Raw genomic sequence first — 20,052 nt, forward strand, 5'->3', positions numbered from 1 at the left:
AAGTTTTTGTTCCATCACTTGATTATTTTTTATTTGAACTTTTTTTTGCAATATCACACATGTACAGAAAAGTATGCAAATCATATAGGTCAATGAATTATTCACTCAGTGAATTATTAATATGGACCACACCTGTATAACCACCACCCAAGTAAAGAAATAGACCAACTCTTGGGAAAACCCCCTTTGGGGCTCATCCCAATCATTGTCTTATTCAGACTTTCCAAAGCTAGTCACTAACCTGACATCTAAATTAGTTTAGCCAGTTTTCAGATTTTGTATAAATGGTATTACAGTATTATTCTTTTGTGTCTGACTTTATTTACTCAACATTATGTTTGTGAGATTTATCCATGTTGTTGTGAGTGGTAGGTTTGTTCATAGTCATCGTCGTATAGTTTTTCACTTTATTTTTTGACTAGCAATTATAGTCTTATTTGTGGAACTAACTTACTCAATCTTACATTAGATTCAAGTCATCACTCATTAAAATCACTGCTCATTTATTGATGTTAAAAGAACATTGGCAGATTGTCTTCAACCATGCATGAAACTAGATAAATTAATTTTACTTGCTTATCTTCCCTTTATATTTTCAGTTCTATGCATTTGGGTGTGATACCTTCAATCCTTTTTGTAAGAAGGAAGGGAATGAATAAGCTAGTAAATACAGACATTCAAAGACCGCAGATGTAACACTGAAGAACTGCCAAGTTTTAAATATTTTTGCAATACTAGTTACTACATTCAGATGATCACCAAACTTATAGATGAACTGTATTTCAAATGTTAATTGATAAAATCAATAGTTTGGAATTCAGAACGTGCTTTCCATAGAAACACATTTTAAGCAGTATTCAATAAACAAATTAGAATATTTAAAAGTCTATTTAACCCACAAGGCAGCTGAAATACTATATGTGTGCAATTAAAAAAAAAGTCAAATAAGTTAAAATGCTGTTTCAAAACTGAAAATGAAACAAGTAAATTTATAAAATGGGATAAAAAATTGTAAATTTTTATGTTTGAGGAAAAGCAGACTTGGTTAGAGGAGACTGGAGTTGGTGCCCAGTGAGAGAACACATGGCATGCACCCAGGCGAGGTCAACCAACTAGGTCCCAAATCAACGATCCAAACCAATCCCACTCCACCCCACATATCCATTCCAAGGTGCCTAAGTATCCACCTATGGCCGTAGTCTGGACAAACGCCAGCCCTGAGGGAGAGAGGTAGATCAAAGTGACACAGAATTTCTACAACTCCCACCGTCTCTTTCCTCACCCCCAACCACAAGAGTCTAAAAATATGGTGGAGATAAACCCAATGATGAAACAGTAGTCAGAGAAAAATCAGACAAACTTAGAGCCAAACTACAAGTAAGAGTCACATTCCAAAAGCAAAGACCTAGAGGAAAGCCAGGAAATCCAGATAGAGCAAACTTTAAAAATGAAATCACAGAAGAAAGAAGAAGGACTTTTAAAATCTTAACATGGGCTCTAAAAAAATAAAAATTTAAAAAAATCTTAACATGGGAAACGCCTTTGTAACTATTAAAAAAAAACTATAAAAGAGAAGATTGATAGATCTAACTACAAAAACCCAATAAAGCAACATAAACAAAATCAAAAGACCAACCAGACCAGGTATGGTGGCTCACACCTGTAATCCTAACATTTTGGGAGGCCAAGGCAGGCCAGTTTCTTGAGGCTAGGAGTTTGAAACCAGCCTGGCCAATGTGGTAAAACCCCATCTCTACTAAAATACAAAAATTAGCCAGGAGTGGTGGCTCATGCCTGTAATCCCGGCTACTCGGGAGGCTGAGGCAGGAGAATCACTTGAACCCAGGAGTTGGAGGTTGCAGTGAGCGGAGATTACACCATTGCACTCCAGCCTGGGCATCAGAGTGAGACTCCACCTTAAAAAAAAAAAAAGACAAACCAGAAACTGGAAAAAAACAGACACAACTCATATGACATATATATATACACACACACACACACACACACATATATATATAAAGAGCTCCTGTCAATCAAATAGAAAAATTACCATACAACAGAGAAATGAACACACGGCATACAGCATTCAACCTTCACAGAAAAGAAAATACGGATAATTTTAAACATTCTGAACCACCAATTTTCAAAAGATGTTCTGTATTCTAGGAACTAAAGCAAGATACTGCATTACTTATTCTGTCTCTGGTGGTCTTAAAGACCCCTAAGGATCCTATAAGTTTCTTCAGATCACCACTCCACCACCACTCCTAACTAACTAGTGCCATGGAGCAACTTGGTTGAGTCTATCCTGGCTCTGTGGACACTATACTGTCCGCTATGGTAGCCACTGGCCACATGCCGCTATTTAGATTAAAATTAATAAATCAAAATGAAATAAAATTTAAAAATCAGTTCCTTAGTTGTACTAGCCACATTTCGAGTACTCACTGGTTATATTTAGCTAGTGGCTACTATAATGGATAGTACAGATATGGACCACTTCCTCCATCACAGAAAATTCTACTTGACAGCATTGATCTAGAAATAGACTTTTAAAGTAAATATCTGACACTTTAGCTCACTTAATCCTTCTTTATTTTGTTTTGTATTGTTTTTGAGATGGAGTTTCATTCTTGTTGCCCAGGCTGGAGTGCAATGGTGCAATCATTTGCTCACTGCAACCTCCACCTCCCGAGTTCAAGTAGATTCTCCTGCCTCAGCCTCCCAAATGACTGGGATTACAGGCACATGCCACCACGCCTGGCTAATTTTTGTGTTTTTAGTGGAGATGGGGTTTCACCGTGTTAGCCAGGCTGGTCTTGAACTCCTGGCCTCAAGAGATCCACCCGCCTCGGCCTCCCAAAGTGTTGGGATTACAGGCATGAGCCACCACACTGGCCACTTAATCCTTCTTTAGCCTTGAAATTTTAAATATAGATAAATTTTTTTCTCATTCATATTTTCTTTTTTTAATTTTTTTATTTGGAAACAGAGTCTCACTCTATCACCCAGGCTGGAGTGCAGTGGCGTGATCTCGGCTCACTGCAAACTCCGCCTCCCAGGTTCAAGATATTCTCGTGCCTCAGCCTTCCCAGCTGGGATGACAGGCATGCACCACCAAGCCTGGCTAATTTTTATATGTTTCAGTGGCGTGATCTCGGCTCACTGCAACCTCCACCTCCCAGGTTCAAGAGATTCTCGTGCCTCAGCCTTCCCAGCTGGGATGACAGGCACGTACCACCAAGCCCGGCTAATTTTTATATGTTTAATAGAGATGAGGTTTCACCATGTAGGCCAGGCTGGTCTCAAACTCCTGGCCTCAAGTAATCCACCTGCCTCTGCCTCCCAAAGTGCTGGGATTACAGGCATGAGCCACTGTGCCCAGGCTTCCTCCATATTTTTGAAATTTCTTACAATAAACATGTGATCTAAAGTTTCTATAATGATCATTTTTTAAAGGGAAGAAAGTTATAAAAAATATCATTATATCAAATTAATAAAAGAAAAATGCAAGGGAAAAGTTTTAGCTCTCTGAGCAATCCAGAGGTTTTATAGCAAGAAAGGTATTTCTCGATTTGGAAATCAGGCTGCCCACACATAGCAATTATTTATAACTGACACCTCATCTTTCCAAGACTCATTTTTCTCCTTTTTTATACATTATCACTAGCTTGGGTTTTCTCTTTCTTTACTAGAATTAAAAGAAATCCCTCCTCCCCATTAAAAATAATAACAGACTGGGCACGGTGGCTCATGTTTGTAATCCCAGCACTTTGGGAGGCCAAGGCGGGCAGATCACCTGAGGTGAGGAGTTCGATACCAGCCTGGCCAACATGACGAAACCCCGTCTCTACTAAAAATACAAAAATTAGCTGGGCATGGTGGTGGGCACCTGTAATCCCAGCTACTTGGGAGGCTGAGGCAGGAGAATCGCTTGAACCTGGGAGGCAGAGGTTGCAGTGAGCTGAGATCACGCCATTGCACTACAGCCTGGGTGACAGAGCAAGACTCTGTCTCAAAAATAAATTAATTAATTAATTAATTAGCAACAACAATAATAACTCTTTCCTGCAACTCATCTGGTGTTTATTCTTCTTTTCCGAGTTTCAAACACAAAGGAGAGGAAGGTTCAGAAGAGAACAACCCTTGCTTCCCAGTTATCAGCTCTTACCTCCTCCTCCTCTTTATCCAGCTAAAACAGATGTTGCAGGGTTGAGGGGCTACTTTAAGTTCCCTCATGGCTACAGCCTCCTGCCCTCTCCAATCCCTGGGCCTTCCAGAAATGGAGGTCAGTAACTCCTCTGGGAGTATGCCTTGGAAGTAGAGGGATTTGGTCTTCCTTTTCCAGGCCATCTGCGGATCAGTCGCCTCCAACCTTTACCAGTCTGTTAGCAGGGATGGGACGATGTGCCAGTCTACACAGGCCATCAGCTCAGGCATTCTTCCCAGACGATCTGCAGCATGACACCAGGCCAGAAGCTGGAAATTATTGCCCCAGGCCCAAACATACTGAGACAACTCCATGCCTCAGCACTCACCCACCGTGCAGCTGAGCACAGGCCTGAAACTTTAGTGAAAACACAATGTTGGTGGGGAGAAAAGCCTTATTTTCCCATCAATCAACCACAAGCATGAGGGAAGAAAAGTGCGAGGTTCCTTTCTCCACAGTTCCATGAGCTGGGCAGGATCAGTCAGTAGAGAAGACAGCACCACCTGCCTTTCAGTTAATGTTTGATTATTAACCATCCAATGCATGAGTGGATGAGTTCATATTTTTGTATCAGGAAGGACTGTCAGGAGATGTATTTTTCACTTTCCTTGAGCTCTCTGGACAGCTTCTTGAGGATCCCCTATGATGATGGATTATGCCAGACTGTCCAGGAGCATGTGGACAGAGCCACTCAGAAGCAGAAGATGGCACCTGGGTTGCTCAGACTCTGCCATGTTCACTGACAAACAGCCATCTGGGTCCCCCGGCTCTTCCGCACTAGGTACAGCCTTCTCTTTCTGGGCCCAGCCTCCTGCCCTCAAGCACAGCAGCCTCACCCCTGGTGGACTGAGGCTTAGCTGTGGCCTGGGGCCTCACACACTGGCCTGACCAGGACCTCCTGGTCGCCCACAGGAGGGTCCTCTCTGCCACAGTCCCCAAATGATAGACTCTTTGGTTGTTTTTGTCTTTTGTTATACAAACAATACTGTAATTTATAACCTTGTAAAAACTATATGTCTTTATTGTGCAGGTAAGAAAACTCCCAGAAGTGTGATACTGAGTCAAAGAGAATATATAATTTTAAAGCTGATGGATACTGCAAAATTGTTCACCAAAAGGCAGGCAGCGTGCGAAAGTGCTCATTTTCCCCACGGCCTCTCCAACAGAATATGTAGTCAGACTTTTAGATTTTTACCAATTAGGAAGGTGAAACAGTGATATTAGTGTAATTTTAGTGTGCAGTTCTCTGATTATGGTTGAAGTTAACTTTTTATATATTTAAGGGCCATCCATATTTCTGATAGAGATAGGAGGCAGACAAATTCCTAGGCAGATGGGGACGGTCCCTGGTGAAACTCGACCTTCAAGCCAAGGACAGCCTGAAGCCTGAACACCAAACTACCAGTTCCAGATAGAGTCCACAGACCGGAGTGAGAACTTTCATTCCCGTTTGGTGTGTTCAGCCCCTGACTAGTCCTGGGCCAAGGTCCCAGGCCAAACCTTCACTTCAGCCCTTGATTGGTTCTTTACACGATCATACCTCTTTCTGAATGGTGCTTTTTCCAGGCCTACCCATAAACCAATCAGCACACATTTCCCCCTAAGCCCATAAAAATCCCAGACTCAGTCTCACAGCCAGCAACCCAGTTTCGGGTCCCCTCTCACTGCTGAGAGCTTTCTTTCTGTTGTTCAATAAAATTCTACTCTGGGCCAGGTGCAGTGGTTCACACCTGTAATCCCAGCACTTTGGAGGCCGAGGTGGACAGATCACCTGAGGTCAGGAGTTCAAGACCAGCCTGGCCAACATGGTGAGACCCCCGTCTCTACTAAAAAATAAAAAAAATTAGCTGAATGTGGTGGCACACACCTGTAATCCCAACTACTCAGGAGGCTGAAGCAGGAGAATTGCTTGAACCTGTGAGGCAGAGGTTGCAGTGAGCTGAGGTCATGGCATTGCATTCCAGCCTGGGCAACAAGAACAAAACTCTCTCTCAAAAAAATATTAATTAAAATTAAAAATAAAATAAAGGCCGGGTGTGGTGGCTCAAGCCTGTAATCCCAGCACTTTGGGAGGCCGACACGGGCGGATCACGAGGTCAGGAGATCGAGACCATCCTGGCTAACACAGTGAAACCCCGTCTCTACTAAAAATACAAAAAATTAGCCGGGCGCGGTGGCGGGTGCCTGTAGTCCCAGCTACTCGGGAGGCTGAGGCGGGAGAGGGAGAATGACGTGAACCTGGGAGGTGGAGTTTGCAGTGAGCTGAGATCTGGCCACTGCACTCCAGCCTGGGCCACAGAGCAACACTCCGTCTCAAAAAATAATAATAAAATAAAATAAAATTCTACACTGCCTTACTCACTCTCCAGTGTCAGTGTACCTCATTCCTCCTGGTCATGACGTAAGAACTTGGAACTTGCTGAACTGCAGGAGTTAAAGAGCTGTAACACTCCGTCCCGCTCACCAAACTACAGGAGCAAAGAAGCTGCAACATTTCTTTTCCTGAATTGACTGTAGCTGGGCTTTTCCTATTTTTCTATTGAGTCTTTTCTTTCTCAATTTGTAGGAGAAGTGCCTTATATTAAGATTAGTCTGTTGCTAGGATACAAGTTGCAAATATTTTTTCCTAATTTGTAATTTGCTTTTGATTTAGCTAAAGAGTTTTTGTCATGCAGAAAGCTTTTCTTTTTCAGTATAATTGGATTTGTTAATGCTTTGTTTTATGAGTTCTGGATATTGAGATGTAGTTAGAAAACATATGACACTTTCTATTAGAAATTTGGCTTTATAGATCAAAATTAAATATGACCTAGCAATTCCATTTCTAAGAATTTATCTTACATTTATACTTAAATATACATACTCACACACCCAAATGTTTATTGCAGTGCTGCTTTCTATATAAAAAATGAGAAATTTCCATCAATAACACACTAGTTAATAAATCATGGTACATTCGTATAATGGAATGCTATGCTACTGTTAAAAAAAAAGAATGAGAGGATTTGGGATTCAAGCAATGTGGTGAATTTGTAATTCCAAAACAGTCTCTGGCTGGTACAAAGTACTAAGCTATTGGACAAATTATAGCAAATATGCTGCAAAAAGTACTCTTGACACCAATAGATGAATGGGTAAACAAAATGTGGTACATGCATTCAACGCAATATTATTCAGTCTTTCAAAGGAAGGAAGTTCTGGCCCATGCTATACCATGGATGAAACTTGAGGACATTTTGCTGAACGAAATAAAGTCACAAACAGACAAATAATGTATGAGCCCATTTATATGAGGTACCTACAATAGTCAAATTCACAGAGACAAAAAGTAGAATGGTGGTTGCTAGAAGCTAAGGGAAAGGAGGAGAGGGGATATAGAGTTTTAGTTCTGAAAGATGAAAAGAGTTTTGAAGATTGGCTGTGCAACAATGTGAATGTACTTAACACTACTTAGTTGCACACTTAAAAATGGTTAAGATGGTAAATTTTATGCTATGTATTGTATCAGTTAGTTTTCACGCTTGTGATAAAAACATACCCGAACCTGGGAATGAAAAGAGGTTTAATTGGACTTACAGTTCCACATGGCTGGGGAGGCCTCAGAATCATGGTGGAGGGTGAAAGGCACTTCTTACATGGTGGTGGCAAGAGAATGAGGAAGAAGCAAAAGCAGAAACCCCTGATAAACCCATCAGATCTCCTGGAACATGTTCACTATCACGAGAATAGCATGGGAAAGACTGGCCCCCATGATTCAGTTATCTCCCCCTGGGTCCCTCCCACAATGCATGGGAATTCTGGGAGACAGAATTCAAGTTGAGACTTGGGTGGGGACACAGCCAAACCATATCATGTGTATTTGCCACAATTACATTTTTCTTTTAATTTTGAAGAGTTTTAAAAATCTGCACTTCAGAATAAGCATACCTTTATATTTCCTGAGAGAAAAAAATACAATAATGTTAATAAAGTTTGAAAATAAATTGGTATGTTATTAACCAAAAACAAAAAGCATTAAAAAGTAAATTATTTATTTTTATGCATTTTCATTTCCATATATACTTTAGAATCAGCTTGTGAAATAATAGTCATAAGATGCTTAAAAGAAGAACAAAGGTGGAGGAATTACACTGTTTGACTTTATCTTACTATAAAGATACAACGGTTGAGATAATATGGCGTTGGATAAGGATAGACATCTTTTAGCACTAAAACATTTTTTAATTTTAAAAAAGAATAGTCAAAGTATAGTCAAATATATATTTTACATAAATATTCATAAAATTATAAATACAATATTATATATAAAATCATAAATATATACGTAATAGTCAAAGTATTGAATAATCAATTTCATAAAGACAGAAAGTAGAAGAGTGGTTGCCATCGGCGGAGCGAGGGGGAATGGGAGTTATTGTTTAATGGGTACAGAGTTTCAGTTTGGGATAAAGAAAAAGTTCTGGAGATGGATAATGGTGATGATCACACAATAATGTGAATGTATTTAATGCCCTTGAACTGTACACTTAAATGGATAAAATGGTAAATATTATGTTACACAAAATACTGTATTTCTATTTTAGCACAATAGAAAAAAACTTACTTGAAAAAAAAAAGCTAAAGAGAAAAAATTCACCTTAAAAAACAGCAACTGAACTGACAGCCAACTTCCAAAAAAAAAAAAAAAAAGGAAGCCAGAAGACAGTAAGATATTTTCTAAATGCTAGGAAGAAACAATTCCATCTAGAATTCTATATGTAGCAAAATGATCTTTTAAGAATGAAGACCAGCTGGTGACTCACGCCTGTAATCCCACCACTTTGAGAGTCTGAGGAGAGTGGATCACCCAAGGTCGGGAGTTCGAGACCAGCCTGACCAACATGAAGAAACCCCGTCTCTACTAAAAAATACAGAAATTAGCCAGGCATGGTGGTGCATGCCTGTAATTCCAGTTACTCAGGAGCCTGAGGCAGGAGAATTACTTGAACCCAGGAGGCAGTTTGCAGTAAGCCAAGATGGCACCATTGTACTCCAGCCTGGGTAAGAGTGAAAGTCTGTCTCAAAAAAAAAAAGAAGACCAAATAAAGGTTTTACAAATAATGAGGGAGATTTCAGTAGGAGATTTTCCAAGAAAAAGATCCCTTAACAATAGAGCTTTCTTTTTTCTTTATTTTATTATTTTTTTAAAATACAGATGGGGTCTCACTCTGTCACTCGGGCTGGAGTGCAGTGGCATGATCATAATTCACTGTAGCCTCAAACTCCGGGGCTCAAGCAATCCTCCTGCCTCAGTCTCCTGAGTAGCTAGGACTATAGTCACACGCCACCACACCCAGCTAATTTTTTTTTCTTTTTTTTGTAGAGATGGAGGTCTCACTATGCTTCCCAAGCTGGTCTCAAACTCCTGGCCTCAAGCAATCCTCCTGCCTCAGCCTTCTGGGTTTTTGTTTTGTTTTGTTTTGTTTTGTTTTGTTTTGTTTGAGATGGAGTCTTGCTCTATCATCCAGGCTGGAGTGCAGTGGTATGATCTCAGCTCACTGCAACCTCTGCCTCCTGGGTTCAAGCGATTCTCCTGTCTCAGCCTCCCGAGTAGCTGGGATTACAGGCCCACACTACCACGCCCTTTTTGTATTTTTAATAGAGACAGGGTTTCACCATGTTGGCCAGGCTGGTCTCGAAGTCCTAACCTCAAGTTATCCGCCCACTTCAGCCTCCCAAAGTGTGAGATTACAGGCGTGAGCCACTGCACCCAGCCAGTTAACTACTAATAATATATATTTTGTTCTATGGAAGGACATGGGGGAAGAGAAGAAAAATAAACTGTCTAACATATACACAAATATATTCATATCAAAATGAGGAAGAAATAGGTATAACTATCACAGTTTTCATGACTATAACTGGTTATATGGTCATATCTGGTACTTAACAATGACCTTCTTCCGCTGCCTAGTCCACATTCCTTTTGTTTTCAACAAGCTCCATGGCTGGTCATGGTTTCTTACCTGATAGAGTGGCCCAAATCTTCACCCCTCCAGGGACTGAGCATTTAGTAGTCCTGTCTGTTTTAGGTTGCTGTAGTTTTCCACCGACTTTAGTCACAAGACCTAAGAGTGCTAAGAGGCACCTCACAGCATCTGTATTCTCATTATTCTCCTTCTTCCACCATTATATTGTAGTAACCCAGTTTCCCCACAATAGTCAGGATCAACCACCCCTTTTGTTGCCTGTTGATTCAATGGCATGCAGAGTCCAAATTGGTCAAGTGGTAGTCTCAACTTCCAATTTAACGGAACCATTGTTGTATCACCTGGTGGAAGCCGTCCTCTAAGACTTCTGAAACAGCAGAGCCCGAAGTTGTAGGGATGAGAAGCAAACATTTCATGGGTTCATTCTTGAAAGAAATTAAAAGTGTTACTCCAGAGTGAATAGATGAATGCTAAGAAAGGGAGACAGCCTTTTTGTTAATATGGAGAAAGTTAGACTGGTTTGAATAAAGATCAAACCAGCTATAACAGTCCCTTAAGCCAAAGCCTAATTCAGAGCAAGTCTCCAACTCTCTTCAATTCTATAAAGGCTAAGAGAGGTGAAGAAGCTGCAGAAAAAAAGGTTGATGCTAGCAGAGGTTAGTCCATGAGGTCTAAGAAAGTAGCCATCTCTGTAACATACAAGTTAAAGAAGTGGCAAGTGCTGATGAAGAAGCTGCAGCAAGTTATCCAGAGATCTAGCTAAGATCATTGACAAAGGCGGCTACACTAAACAATAGATTTGCAACATAGATGAAACAGCCTTCTCTTAGAAGAAGATGCCATCAGCCGGGCACAGTGACTCACAACTGTAATCTCAGCACTTTGGGAGCCCAAGGCGGGCAGATCACCTGAGGTCAGGAGTTGGAGACCAGCCTGGCCAACATGGTGAAACCCCATCTCTACTAAAAATACAAAATCAGCCAGGGATGGTGGCACAGGCCTGTAATCCCAGCTGTTCAGGAGGCTGAGGCAGGAGAATCGCTTGAACCCGGGAGGCGGAGGTTGCACTCCAGCCTGGGCGACAGAGCAAGACTCTGTTTCAAAAAACAAACAAACAAACAAACAAAACACCACTCATTTAGACAGGAGTGACAAATAGGTGCTTCTTCCCCCATCTTGGCCCAACTTCCTGCCTGCCTGGAGCCCAGAAGGCGTACCTGGGCAGAAGCACGGCAGAACACTCTGCTGGGATCCCTCTGGCCACAGCCACTCACAGAGAGTGGTCACGTGACATGAGGAGGATTCAAAACCAGCAACCAGAGTGGTCCCAGCTCCTTCAAGCTCAAGGATCTAGGGGATCCTGATGAGTCTCCAGACAAAAGCGCAGGAGAGGAGGATGGAGGGAGGTGGCCTGCTGGCCTGGGGGTGTTCTCTTCTGCCTCACTGTCAGCCTTCTGCTTCAAGGTAAGATAGGACAAGCACAGAGGAAGATGGGGATATTGTTTAGGGCAACATCCAGGAAACTTCTCATTCTCCAGAGCTGCAGAAAATTCAAAACAGACAGGTTAAAATTCTCTGTAGGATCCATGTTTTGGCTTCCTCTTAGTTGCAGATGAAACGCCGATTTCACTGGTCAGTACGTACAGCCCCGCTCTCATTTGCCTGCAAACTGTCTGTCCCTCCACTTTCCCACCTCTCCAATTCCACTCTTACGTAACGGCCAACTCTTCCTTTCTACCAAGCTATCGTTACTAGAACATAGCTCAGGTCCTGTTGACTTTCTGGTGTTGCTTGGGAAGATCTTGTGGAGGCGGCGATGTGGAGCGAAAGAACATTCACTTCCCCTGGGATGTGTTTCTCTGTAGTTTGGAGATGAACCTTATGAATCACCTGGTATGGAAAGATAGTGGAAGAGGCATGGGAAAGGACTTTCTGGGCTGTAGTTACAGGAATAACCAGTGGTGGCGTGCGGGTGAGGTGGACAGAAGGGCTTTTCACTTCATTGTGTGGCTCCACCAACCACATGGTGGATGGAGGGTCCAAGAGATTTTTGCAAGATGGTGGTGATGAAAATGGCACCCACAGATCTTAGAGGAACTTGAGAGGGGCAGTAAGTACCACACATAGGAAGTAGTCAATAAACTCACATTGAATACAACATTCCTTTATTCCCCATATATTTTATGTCACACTCATGTTTATTTCTCTCTAAATTTTCCTTTCAGGAGTCAGGAAAACCTCAGAAGAAGAGGGAAAAATGGAGGAAAAGCATATCAGGAAAATTTTGTTCAGTGGCTATAAGGAAGAATCACAATAGAGCCAGAGGGTAAAAAAGGAAGGTCAGATAAAGGCCAAAGCCTTAGGGTTGTATGGAGGGAATAGGACTCCCTGGAGGGGCTCTCCGCATGCAAATTTAGGTAGGTTTATATGGGAGCAAAAACACAGGAAGAAAGGCCTGGGCTCTGACTCAGCTCACCACATCAACTTCCACCATTTGCCTACCAGCTCAGCCCACTCTCCCACTTCTGGCAAGAAGGGAATCTTGGCCCAGGAAGGAGGGGCTCACATGCCTCTCCCAGAGTTCACATTGTTTTTCTCTGCAGAGAGGCTCTCAGGCCCCAGCCCTGGCACCTCTCTCACCTAGCAAACACAGAAGGTCTCAGCTCTCTACAGGAGGGACAAATACTTTTACCATTAATTGCTCAGGCTTTTACCAGCATGGGGTGGACCCTGCTGCCTTCCAGGCCATATTTAAACAGAAGGCCTTCTGTCCAGTCATCAACTCCAGCCTCCCCGCTCATGTCAACATCTCCTTCACCCTGTCTGCCATACTGGAAGTGGTGAGACCTGATCCCTGCATCCTTTCCATGGCTTCTAATAAGAAACAAACACTCCTTTTTTGTTGCTGTTTTTTGTTTTTGAGACAGAGTCTCACTCTGTCAGCCAGGCTGGAGTACAGTGGCACGATCTCAGCTCACTGCAACCTTTGCCTCCTGGGATCAAGCAATTCTCCTGCCTCAGCCTCCCGAGTAGCTGGGAATACAGGCATGTGCCAACACACCCGGCTAATTTTTGTATTTTTAGTAGAGACAAGGTTTCACCATTTTGGCCAGCCAGTTTCGGACTCCCGACCTCAGGTAATCCACCTGCCTCAGCCTCCCAAAGTGCTGGATTACAGACGTTAGCCACCGCGCCCAGCCGGAACAAAAACTCTTTACATGGTCAACCCAACATTGCCCTGGTGCAATGATGAGCAATGAATCCCCTGAAAGAATTTTGTGCAAGTTAGATGCTCATCCTGTGTCACGGGGAAACATGAACAGGAATGCTGCAGTAATATTTCTGTAGGGAACATTTATCCTTGAGTCCTGCCCTTGTGGAAATATTCTACAAAAAAATGCATTCCCAATGAGCTCCCGTACTGTTTTTTCACCTACATTTTCCATGCAACCTGTATTTTTCTGACCTACCCTTCTTTTGTGACTTGTGATTGAAAAGGTGAACTGTCACTTGGGACCACTTAGGAAACAACGGTGGGAGGTAGATTAGGTCCTGGTTTCATGCCATGAATGATCCTGCATGGGAATTTTATTTATTTATTTATTTATGGACAGAGTGCACACCTTTAGCTGCTGTTGTCATTTCTGTGGTTAAATATGGTATGTGAGTGAGATTCAGTTTCCTTCTCTCTTTCTCCTACCCTTTTTTTTCTGGCTTTGCTTGCAAAATCATGTTTATTGAAATTGACAGTGCCTGAGGGCATAAATAAATACAACCAGAATGGGGCCAGTGTTGACAACAAATAGCTTCCTAGGCTGCCAATCAACTTTGAAAGACATAGATATAAAATACAGGGAGAAGGAGGGCATTTAGTTGGAAGTCCCAAAGTAAGCTTCAGGGCCCAGATGTAACCAGCGTCCAGCTTAAGATTTCTCTAAAGTGGGAGGTGAAAGGCCAACAATATTTTGTTAGCTAGAAAAGGGGAGACAGTTATCACCAAGGAGAGAAAAGAAATCAGAATTCAAAAGGAAATGAGGGGCTGGGCACAGTGGTTTATACCTATAATACCAGCACTTTGGGAGGCTGAGGTGGGAGGATCACTCAAAGCCAGGAGTTTGAGTCCAGCCTGGGCAACACAGCAAGATCCTATCTCTATAAAAAAATTAAAAATTAACTAAGTGTGGTGGTACATGCCTGTAGTCCCAGCAACTCAGGAGGCTGAGGTGGGAGGATTGCTTGAGACCAGGAGGCTGCAGTAAGTCATGATTATGGCACTGCACTCCATCCTGAGCAACAGAGTGAGACCCTGTCTCTAAAAGCTTTTTTAAAAAGGCCGGGCGCCATGGCTCATGCCTGTAATCCCAGCACTTTGGGAGGCCGAGGTGGGTGGATCACGAGGTCAGGAGATCGAGACCATCCTGGCAAACACGGTGAAACACTGTCTCCATTAAAAATACAAAAAATTAGCCAGGCATGGTGGCGGGCGCCTGTAGTCCCAGCTACTCGGGAGGCTGAGGCAGGAGAATAGTGTGAACCCGGGAGGCGGAGCTTACAGTGAGCCGAGATCGCGCCACTGCACTCCAGCCTGGGCGACAGAGCAAGACTGTCTCAAAAAAAAAATTTTGTAAAAAAAGGAAATGAGGTGGAGTCATGGCTAAAGTGCAGCAAAAAAGAGAACAAAAAAAATTTTTTTAAGGAAATGAGGTCAAAAAAGCAACATGCATAACAATATGCCTAGTATGATTCTATCTATGTAAATAAAAATGAGTGCTGAACCAGGCGTGGTGGCACACTCCTGTAATCCCAGCTACTTGAGAGGCTGAGACAGGAGAATCGCTTGAACCTGGGAGGCAGAGGGTGCAGTGAGCCAAGATCGCGCCATTGCACTCCAGCCTGGGGCGACAGAGTGAGGCTCCATCTCAAAAAAAAAAAAAAGTGTTGGAATATATATTATTATTATTTGTTGGATGATACACAAGAAAATGTTAATAATGAGACCGAGGTGGGATAGGGAGTGAATTGGGGTGAATTGAGGAGGGAGAACGTTGCTTTATATATTATACCATTGTGGAATGGTTAAAGTTTCGTCATATGCCCATAGTACCTACATTTAGAAAAAAATACATATGTATGTATTTGTAAAGGAATGGAAGGGCAGGAGATGCTGACATAAGCCAGTTCCAGACTTCAACCATACCACATCCTTCTGTGCCTTGTGCTCTAGATCTGGGAAAACCCACTCAGCAGCTGGGACCCAGAAGAATATGGTGATATCAATAAACTCACTGTGACAGCTGAGAACCCGTGGTTCCCAGACATCTTCATCATGGAATCGTGGGTATGCTGGAGGGCTAGGGAAGCTGGAGGGAAGCCCTGTCTGCAAGGAACAGGCCAGGACAGTGCAGGGCAAACTCATTCAGTGCAGCCACTAAACACTTACTTCAGAGAGAAGCAAGATCACAGCTGATTAGCTTCTCCCCTAGAAACAAGAAAATGGCGGGCAGAAAAGATGGTGGCAGGTGAATTGCTTGAGCCCAGGAGTTTGAGACCAGCAAAACCCTGGTCTCTACAAAAAATGCAAAAATCAGCCAGGCGTGGTAGTGCACACCTATAGTCCCAGCTACTCAGGAGGCTGAGATGAGAGGATCACTTGAGCCCAGGAGTTTGAGGCGACAGTCAGCTCTGATTGTGTCACTGCACTCCAGTCTGGGTGACAGAGCACAATCCTGTCTCAAAAAAAAAGGTAAATTCAGTTTTTTAAATACATAAAAAGAACAGTAGGGTATTTGTGTGGATAGTGAGGTGGGAGTTGAACTTAGGAGTGACAGCAGCAGTGTCCTGTCTGGAGCACCACCGCCATCAGGCGGACTGTAGCAGGGAGGCACAGCCGGGCTGCACACTCCACTGAGCAGGCAGGAGCCCCACCCTCCCGGGTGCAGCTGCAGCTGCCCAAACCATGGCTGCAGACCCACGTATGCCTGTACTCTTGGAGGCCCAGGAAGGCCCCACTCCCTGCTCTTGCAGGCTTGGAAATGCCTGCTTTCACTGCCTGGCTTCTCCCTGCCGTCGGTGCCTGCTCTGATCTCGAAGCAAAGTCGAGGCTGAACCCGGGTGCTGTCAGAGCCTGGTTGGGTGTGCACGCACTCAGAGCAGTGCTGACACACCAACCCCCTGCCACCTTGGCCCCCTCCAGACTTTGGGTACCAAGGAGCATAGGAGGGAAGCCGAGGGGGGCCCTGAGGGCATCTCGGTGCTGGCCTGCAGGTGCCCCTTGGCACCTACAGCCTGGGCACCATGAATAGCAGTGAGAGGCAGACAGGTTCCTGGGCGGAAGGGGGCGGGTTCCTCATGAGGCCCCACCTTCAGGCCAGGGAGTGCCTGAAGGCTGAGGATCAGGCTGCTAGTTCCACATACTGGAGTGAGAACTTGTGGTGCTTTTTCCAGGCCTGCCCTTGGCCGCCCATGGACCAATCGGCATGCACTTCCTCACCTCTAAGGCCCACGAAAGCCCCAGGCTCAGCCAGAGCTGAGCAGACATCCAACTACTCACTCCAGGGCCTCCTCTCTGCTGAGAGGTGCAGACGGCGGGAAGACCAGCTGCAGAGAGGAGCTATTCACCCCAGGGTCTCCTCTGAGCTATTCTGTCACTCAATAAATCTCCTCTTCATCTTGCTTACCCTCCACTTGTCTGCTTACCTCATTCTTCCAGGACACAGGACAAGAACTCAGGACCTGCCCAATGGCAGGACTGAAACACAGCCCTTGCTCACCATGTTGTGGCTGAAGAGGAGAGAAGAGCTGCAGCCCTTTGGGAAGCCCAGACCTGGGAGCTCCCCAAGCCAGGGCTGTGACTCCCTCTTTGAGGCCCTGCAGTCCCTGGAATCTCCAAACTTCCAGGTGTTATTGTGTTCCCCCAGCAGCAGTCATGGAAGCTGCTTATGGTGTGCCTGGTCCAGCCACGGCCTTGCAGACAGCCAGCAGCCATGTCAGCACCTGGAGCTGCCCACTGCAGCAGCTGGCGTGCCTGACTGTGCACAGTGGCCAGACTCCACACTCACTCACTCACACACTCCTCGCCACTCCATACCTGGCTTGCCCTTGGAGGGGTGGGATCCAGGCTGGTAGCATGAGCCAGGTGCAGCCGGTCAAGCCGAGTGGGCAGAATGAGCCCAGTGGACCCAAGCAAAACTCAGACAAAGGCAGCACTGGCCACAGAGGTTTCCAGCCAGAAAAGTGACACCCTAAGGATCCTGCAACAGAAAGGAGTGAGACACTGAGACACCCCAGAATAGAAAGGAGGCAAATAAGCAGCAAGGAAGTCATTGTATTGGGCAATCTGGAAAAGGTAGCTGAATTAGTTTTCTAATTCATCACGCCCGCACGAGCAGGTACCAGGCAGATGTGTGTTCAATAAATGTTTGTCTCTCCTGCAGTGGATAACATGGGCATGGACAAGGAAGTATAGGAAATGGGTACTTCAAGTGACACTGTCCAAACACAGTGGAAGTGGGAGCTCCTGGGCATCAACGAGGCCACCCTGAAGATATCTGTGGGTTCCAGTCTTTTTGACCAAATCATGTTGTCTGTGAACCTAGAGAATCTGGCATAGCTGTACCCCTCACTACCACCTCCTCCCTCACCAGACCCATCTGAGTCCAACAGGCAGATCCTCTTACTTCTTGCCCCAAGACCAGATGGCCCTTGGGCACCATAGCCCTTGGAGCCTTCCTCTCTCCTAAGTCCCTCAAAGCAACACCCCTTTTGGAAGCTGCCAGCTCTGACCTAGGGTTTGTTTGGAGGTACGGGGGCATCTTGTTAGTCACATAAAAACTGCTTCTCTTTCAGCCCCAGAGAGAGCCCTTGCTGGTGTGAGGACACCAAAGAAGGATGGGGCTGGAACCAGCCTTTGGGCCCCCTTTAGGGCTGGCTTCACCAGTTCTCTGCTCATTCCTCCTCACCAGGTGGCCATCAGGTGCAGGCCCAGCCTCTGTGTGATAAACTTTCTGGTGCACAGTGGCTTTCTTTTAATTTATTTATCTATATATTTTTTAGAGACAGGGTCTCACTCTATCGCCCAGGCTGGAGGGCATTGGCACAATCACTGCTCACTGAAATGTCGAACTCCTGGCCTCAAGAGATCCTTCCACATCGGCCTCCCAAAGTGCTGGGATTACAGGCCTAAGCCACCACGCCTGGCCCCCAGGGGCTTTCTGCTTGCCATCGATGCCCTCAGCTTCTACCTACCAGCAGAAAGTGCGAATCGTGCCCCATTCTAGGCCACCCTTCAGCTGGGCTGCAGCGTCTTCCTGCGCATGGTGAATACACTACTCCCCGCTAGTGTCACCCATCATCAGTACAGCTCCTCCCACAGTTGGAAAATGGAAAAAGAAAAAGAAGTCTTTTCTTTTAGGGCTGCTGGGGCTCCTGAGGCAGAAGGGAGAAAAAGAGCATCTCAGAAAGGGCCCTCTGTGTGAAATAGGGAAACGGGTGGCTTAGTCGTGGTACCTGTGGACCTGCCTCAAGCCTGCTTCTTATCCCCACCCAAGGTGTCTACTTCGCCTCTCCCTGATGGTGGGCAACCTGCTGGAGACCATCTTCATTACCTACCTGCTGCACGTGGCCACCACCCAGCCCCCACCCCTGCCTCGGTGGCTCCACTCCCTGCTGCTCCACTGCACCAGCCCAGGAAGATGCTGTCCCACGGCGCCTCAGAAGGGAAATAAGAGCTTGGGTCTCACCCCCACCCACCTGCCTGGTAAGGGAAGTCAGCACTGCCCACACTCACCCTTCACACTGGGCCCCACACTCCTCTAATCCTGTCCCCTTCCCACTTCGTGACTGAGCCTCTGTCCTCTCTATAGGCCCAAAGGAGTTGGGGGAGTTAGCAGGGAAGGAGTTGAGACCCAGAGAGACCGAGCTAGATGGGGGCTCAGGATGGACAAAGGCCCAGCTAGTGGAGCTGTGGGTGCAGTTCAGCCACGCGATGGACACCCTGCTCTTCTGCCTCTGGAACACCTAGGACTTGAGTTCTGAATGTGCATGAGCAGCAGGGTTCAGCTTCCCTTGGCCTCAGCGGGCCGTGCCAGGCGCTGCTTCTCTGCTGCAGTCTGCAGACCCAGCCCCAACCATGCCATGATCCCTGCTCCAGCCCTCCCTGTGGTTAAATAGAACCACTGCTAACACTCCCAGAAACGATAATGTATTTCCAAAATAGAATAAATTCAGAATATACATGTTTATGTTAGAAATATAATTTAATGCGGGGCGCAGTGGCTCACGCCTGTAATCCCAGCACTTTGGGAGGCTGAGGCGGGTGGATCAGGAGATCGAGACCATCCTGGCTAACATGGTGAAACCCTGTCTCTACTAAAAATACAAAAAAAAAGGCCGGGCACGGTGGCTCACGTCTGTAATCCCAGCACTTTGGGAGGCCGAGGCGGGTGGATCATGAGGTCAGGAGTTCGAGACCATCCTGGCTAACATGGTGAAACCCCGTCTCTACTAAAATTACAAAAAATTAGCCGGGCGTGGTGGCGTGCGCCTGTAGTCCCAGCTACTTGGGAAGCTGAGGCAGGAGAATGGCGTGAACTCGGGAGGCGGAGCGGAGCTTGCAGTGAGCAGAGATTGTGCCACTGCACTCCAGCCTGGGCGACAGAGCGAGACTCCGTCTCAAAAAAAAAAAAAAAATAGCCGGGCGTGGTGTTGGGCACCTGTAGTCCCAGCTACTCGGGAGGCTGAGGCAGGAGAATGGCATGAACCCAGGAGGTGGAGCTGGCAGTGAGCCAAGATCATGCCACTGCACTCCAGCCTAGGCGACAGAGCGAAACTCCATCTCAAAAAAGAAATATAATTTAATAGAAAAGAAACACTTTA

General features: G+C 45.2%; 2 protein-coding genes and 1 pseudogene across 2 annotated transcripts in view; all 3 read left to right on the forward strand.

The window, feature by feature from the left end:
* LOC126948955 (5-hydroxytryptamine receptor 3C-like) overlaps positions 1-16,709 on the forward strand; it is a 32,790-nt gene extending 16,081 nt beyond the window's left edge. The window contains exons 10-14 of the mRNA XM_050781381.1: positions 11,979-12,072; positions 12,924-13,019; positions 15,404-15,517; positions 16,444-16,483; positions 16,624-16,709. Of these exons, the coding sequence (XP_050637338.1) occupies positions 11,979-12,072; positions 12,924-13,019; positions 15,404-15,517; positions 16,444-16,483; positions 16,624-16,709 (430 nt within the window). The remainder of the gene's footprint in view (positions 1-11,978; positions 12,073-12,923; positions 13,020-15,403; positions 15,518-16,443; positions 16,484-16,623) is intronic.
* Positions 1-20,052, forward strand: part of ABCF3 (ATP binding cassette subfamily F member 3) — a 291,373-nt gene that overhangs the window by 164,617 nt on the left and 106,704 nt on the right. The gene's annotated exons all lie outside the window — the stretch shown is intronic.
* LOC126948956 (5-hydroxytryptamine receptor 3C-like) lies at positions 17,105-19,198 on the forward strand (annotated as a pseudogene).

The sequence above is a fragment of the Macaca thibetana genome, chromosome 2, assembly GCF_024542745.1.
Source record: "Macaca thibetana thibetana isolate TM-01 chromosome 2, ASM2454274v1, whole genome shotgun sequence".
Lineage (NCBI taxonomy): Eukaryota > Metazoa > Chordata > Mammalia > Primates > Cercopithecidae > Macaca > Macaca thibetana.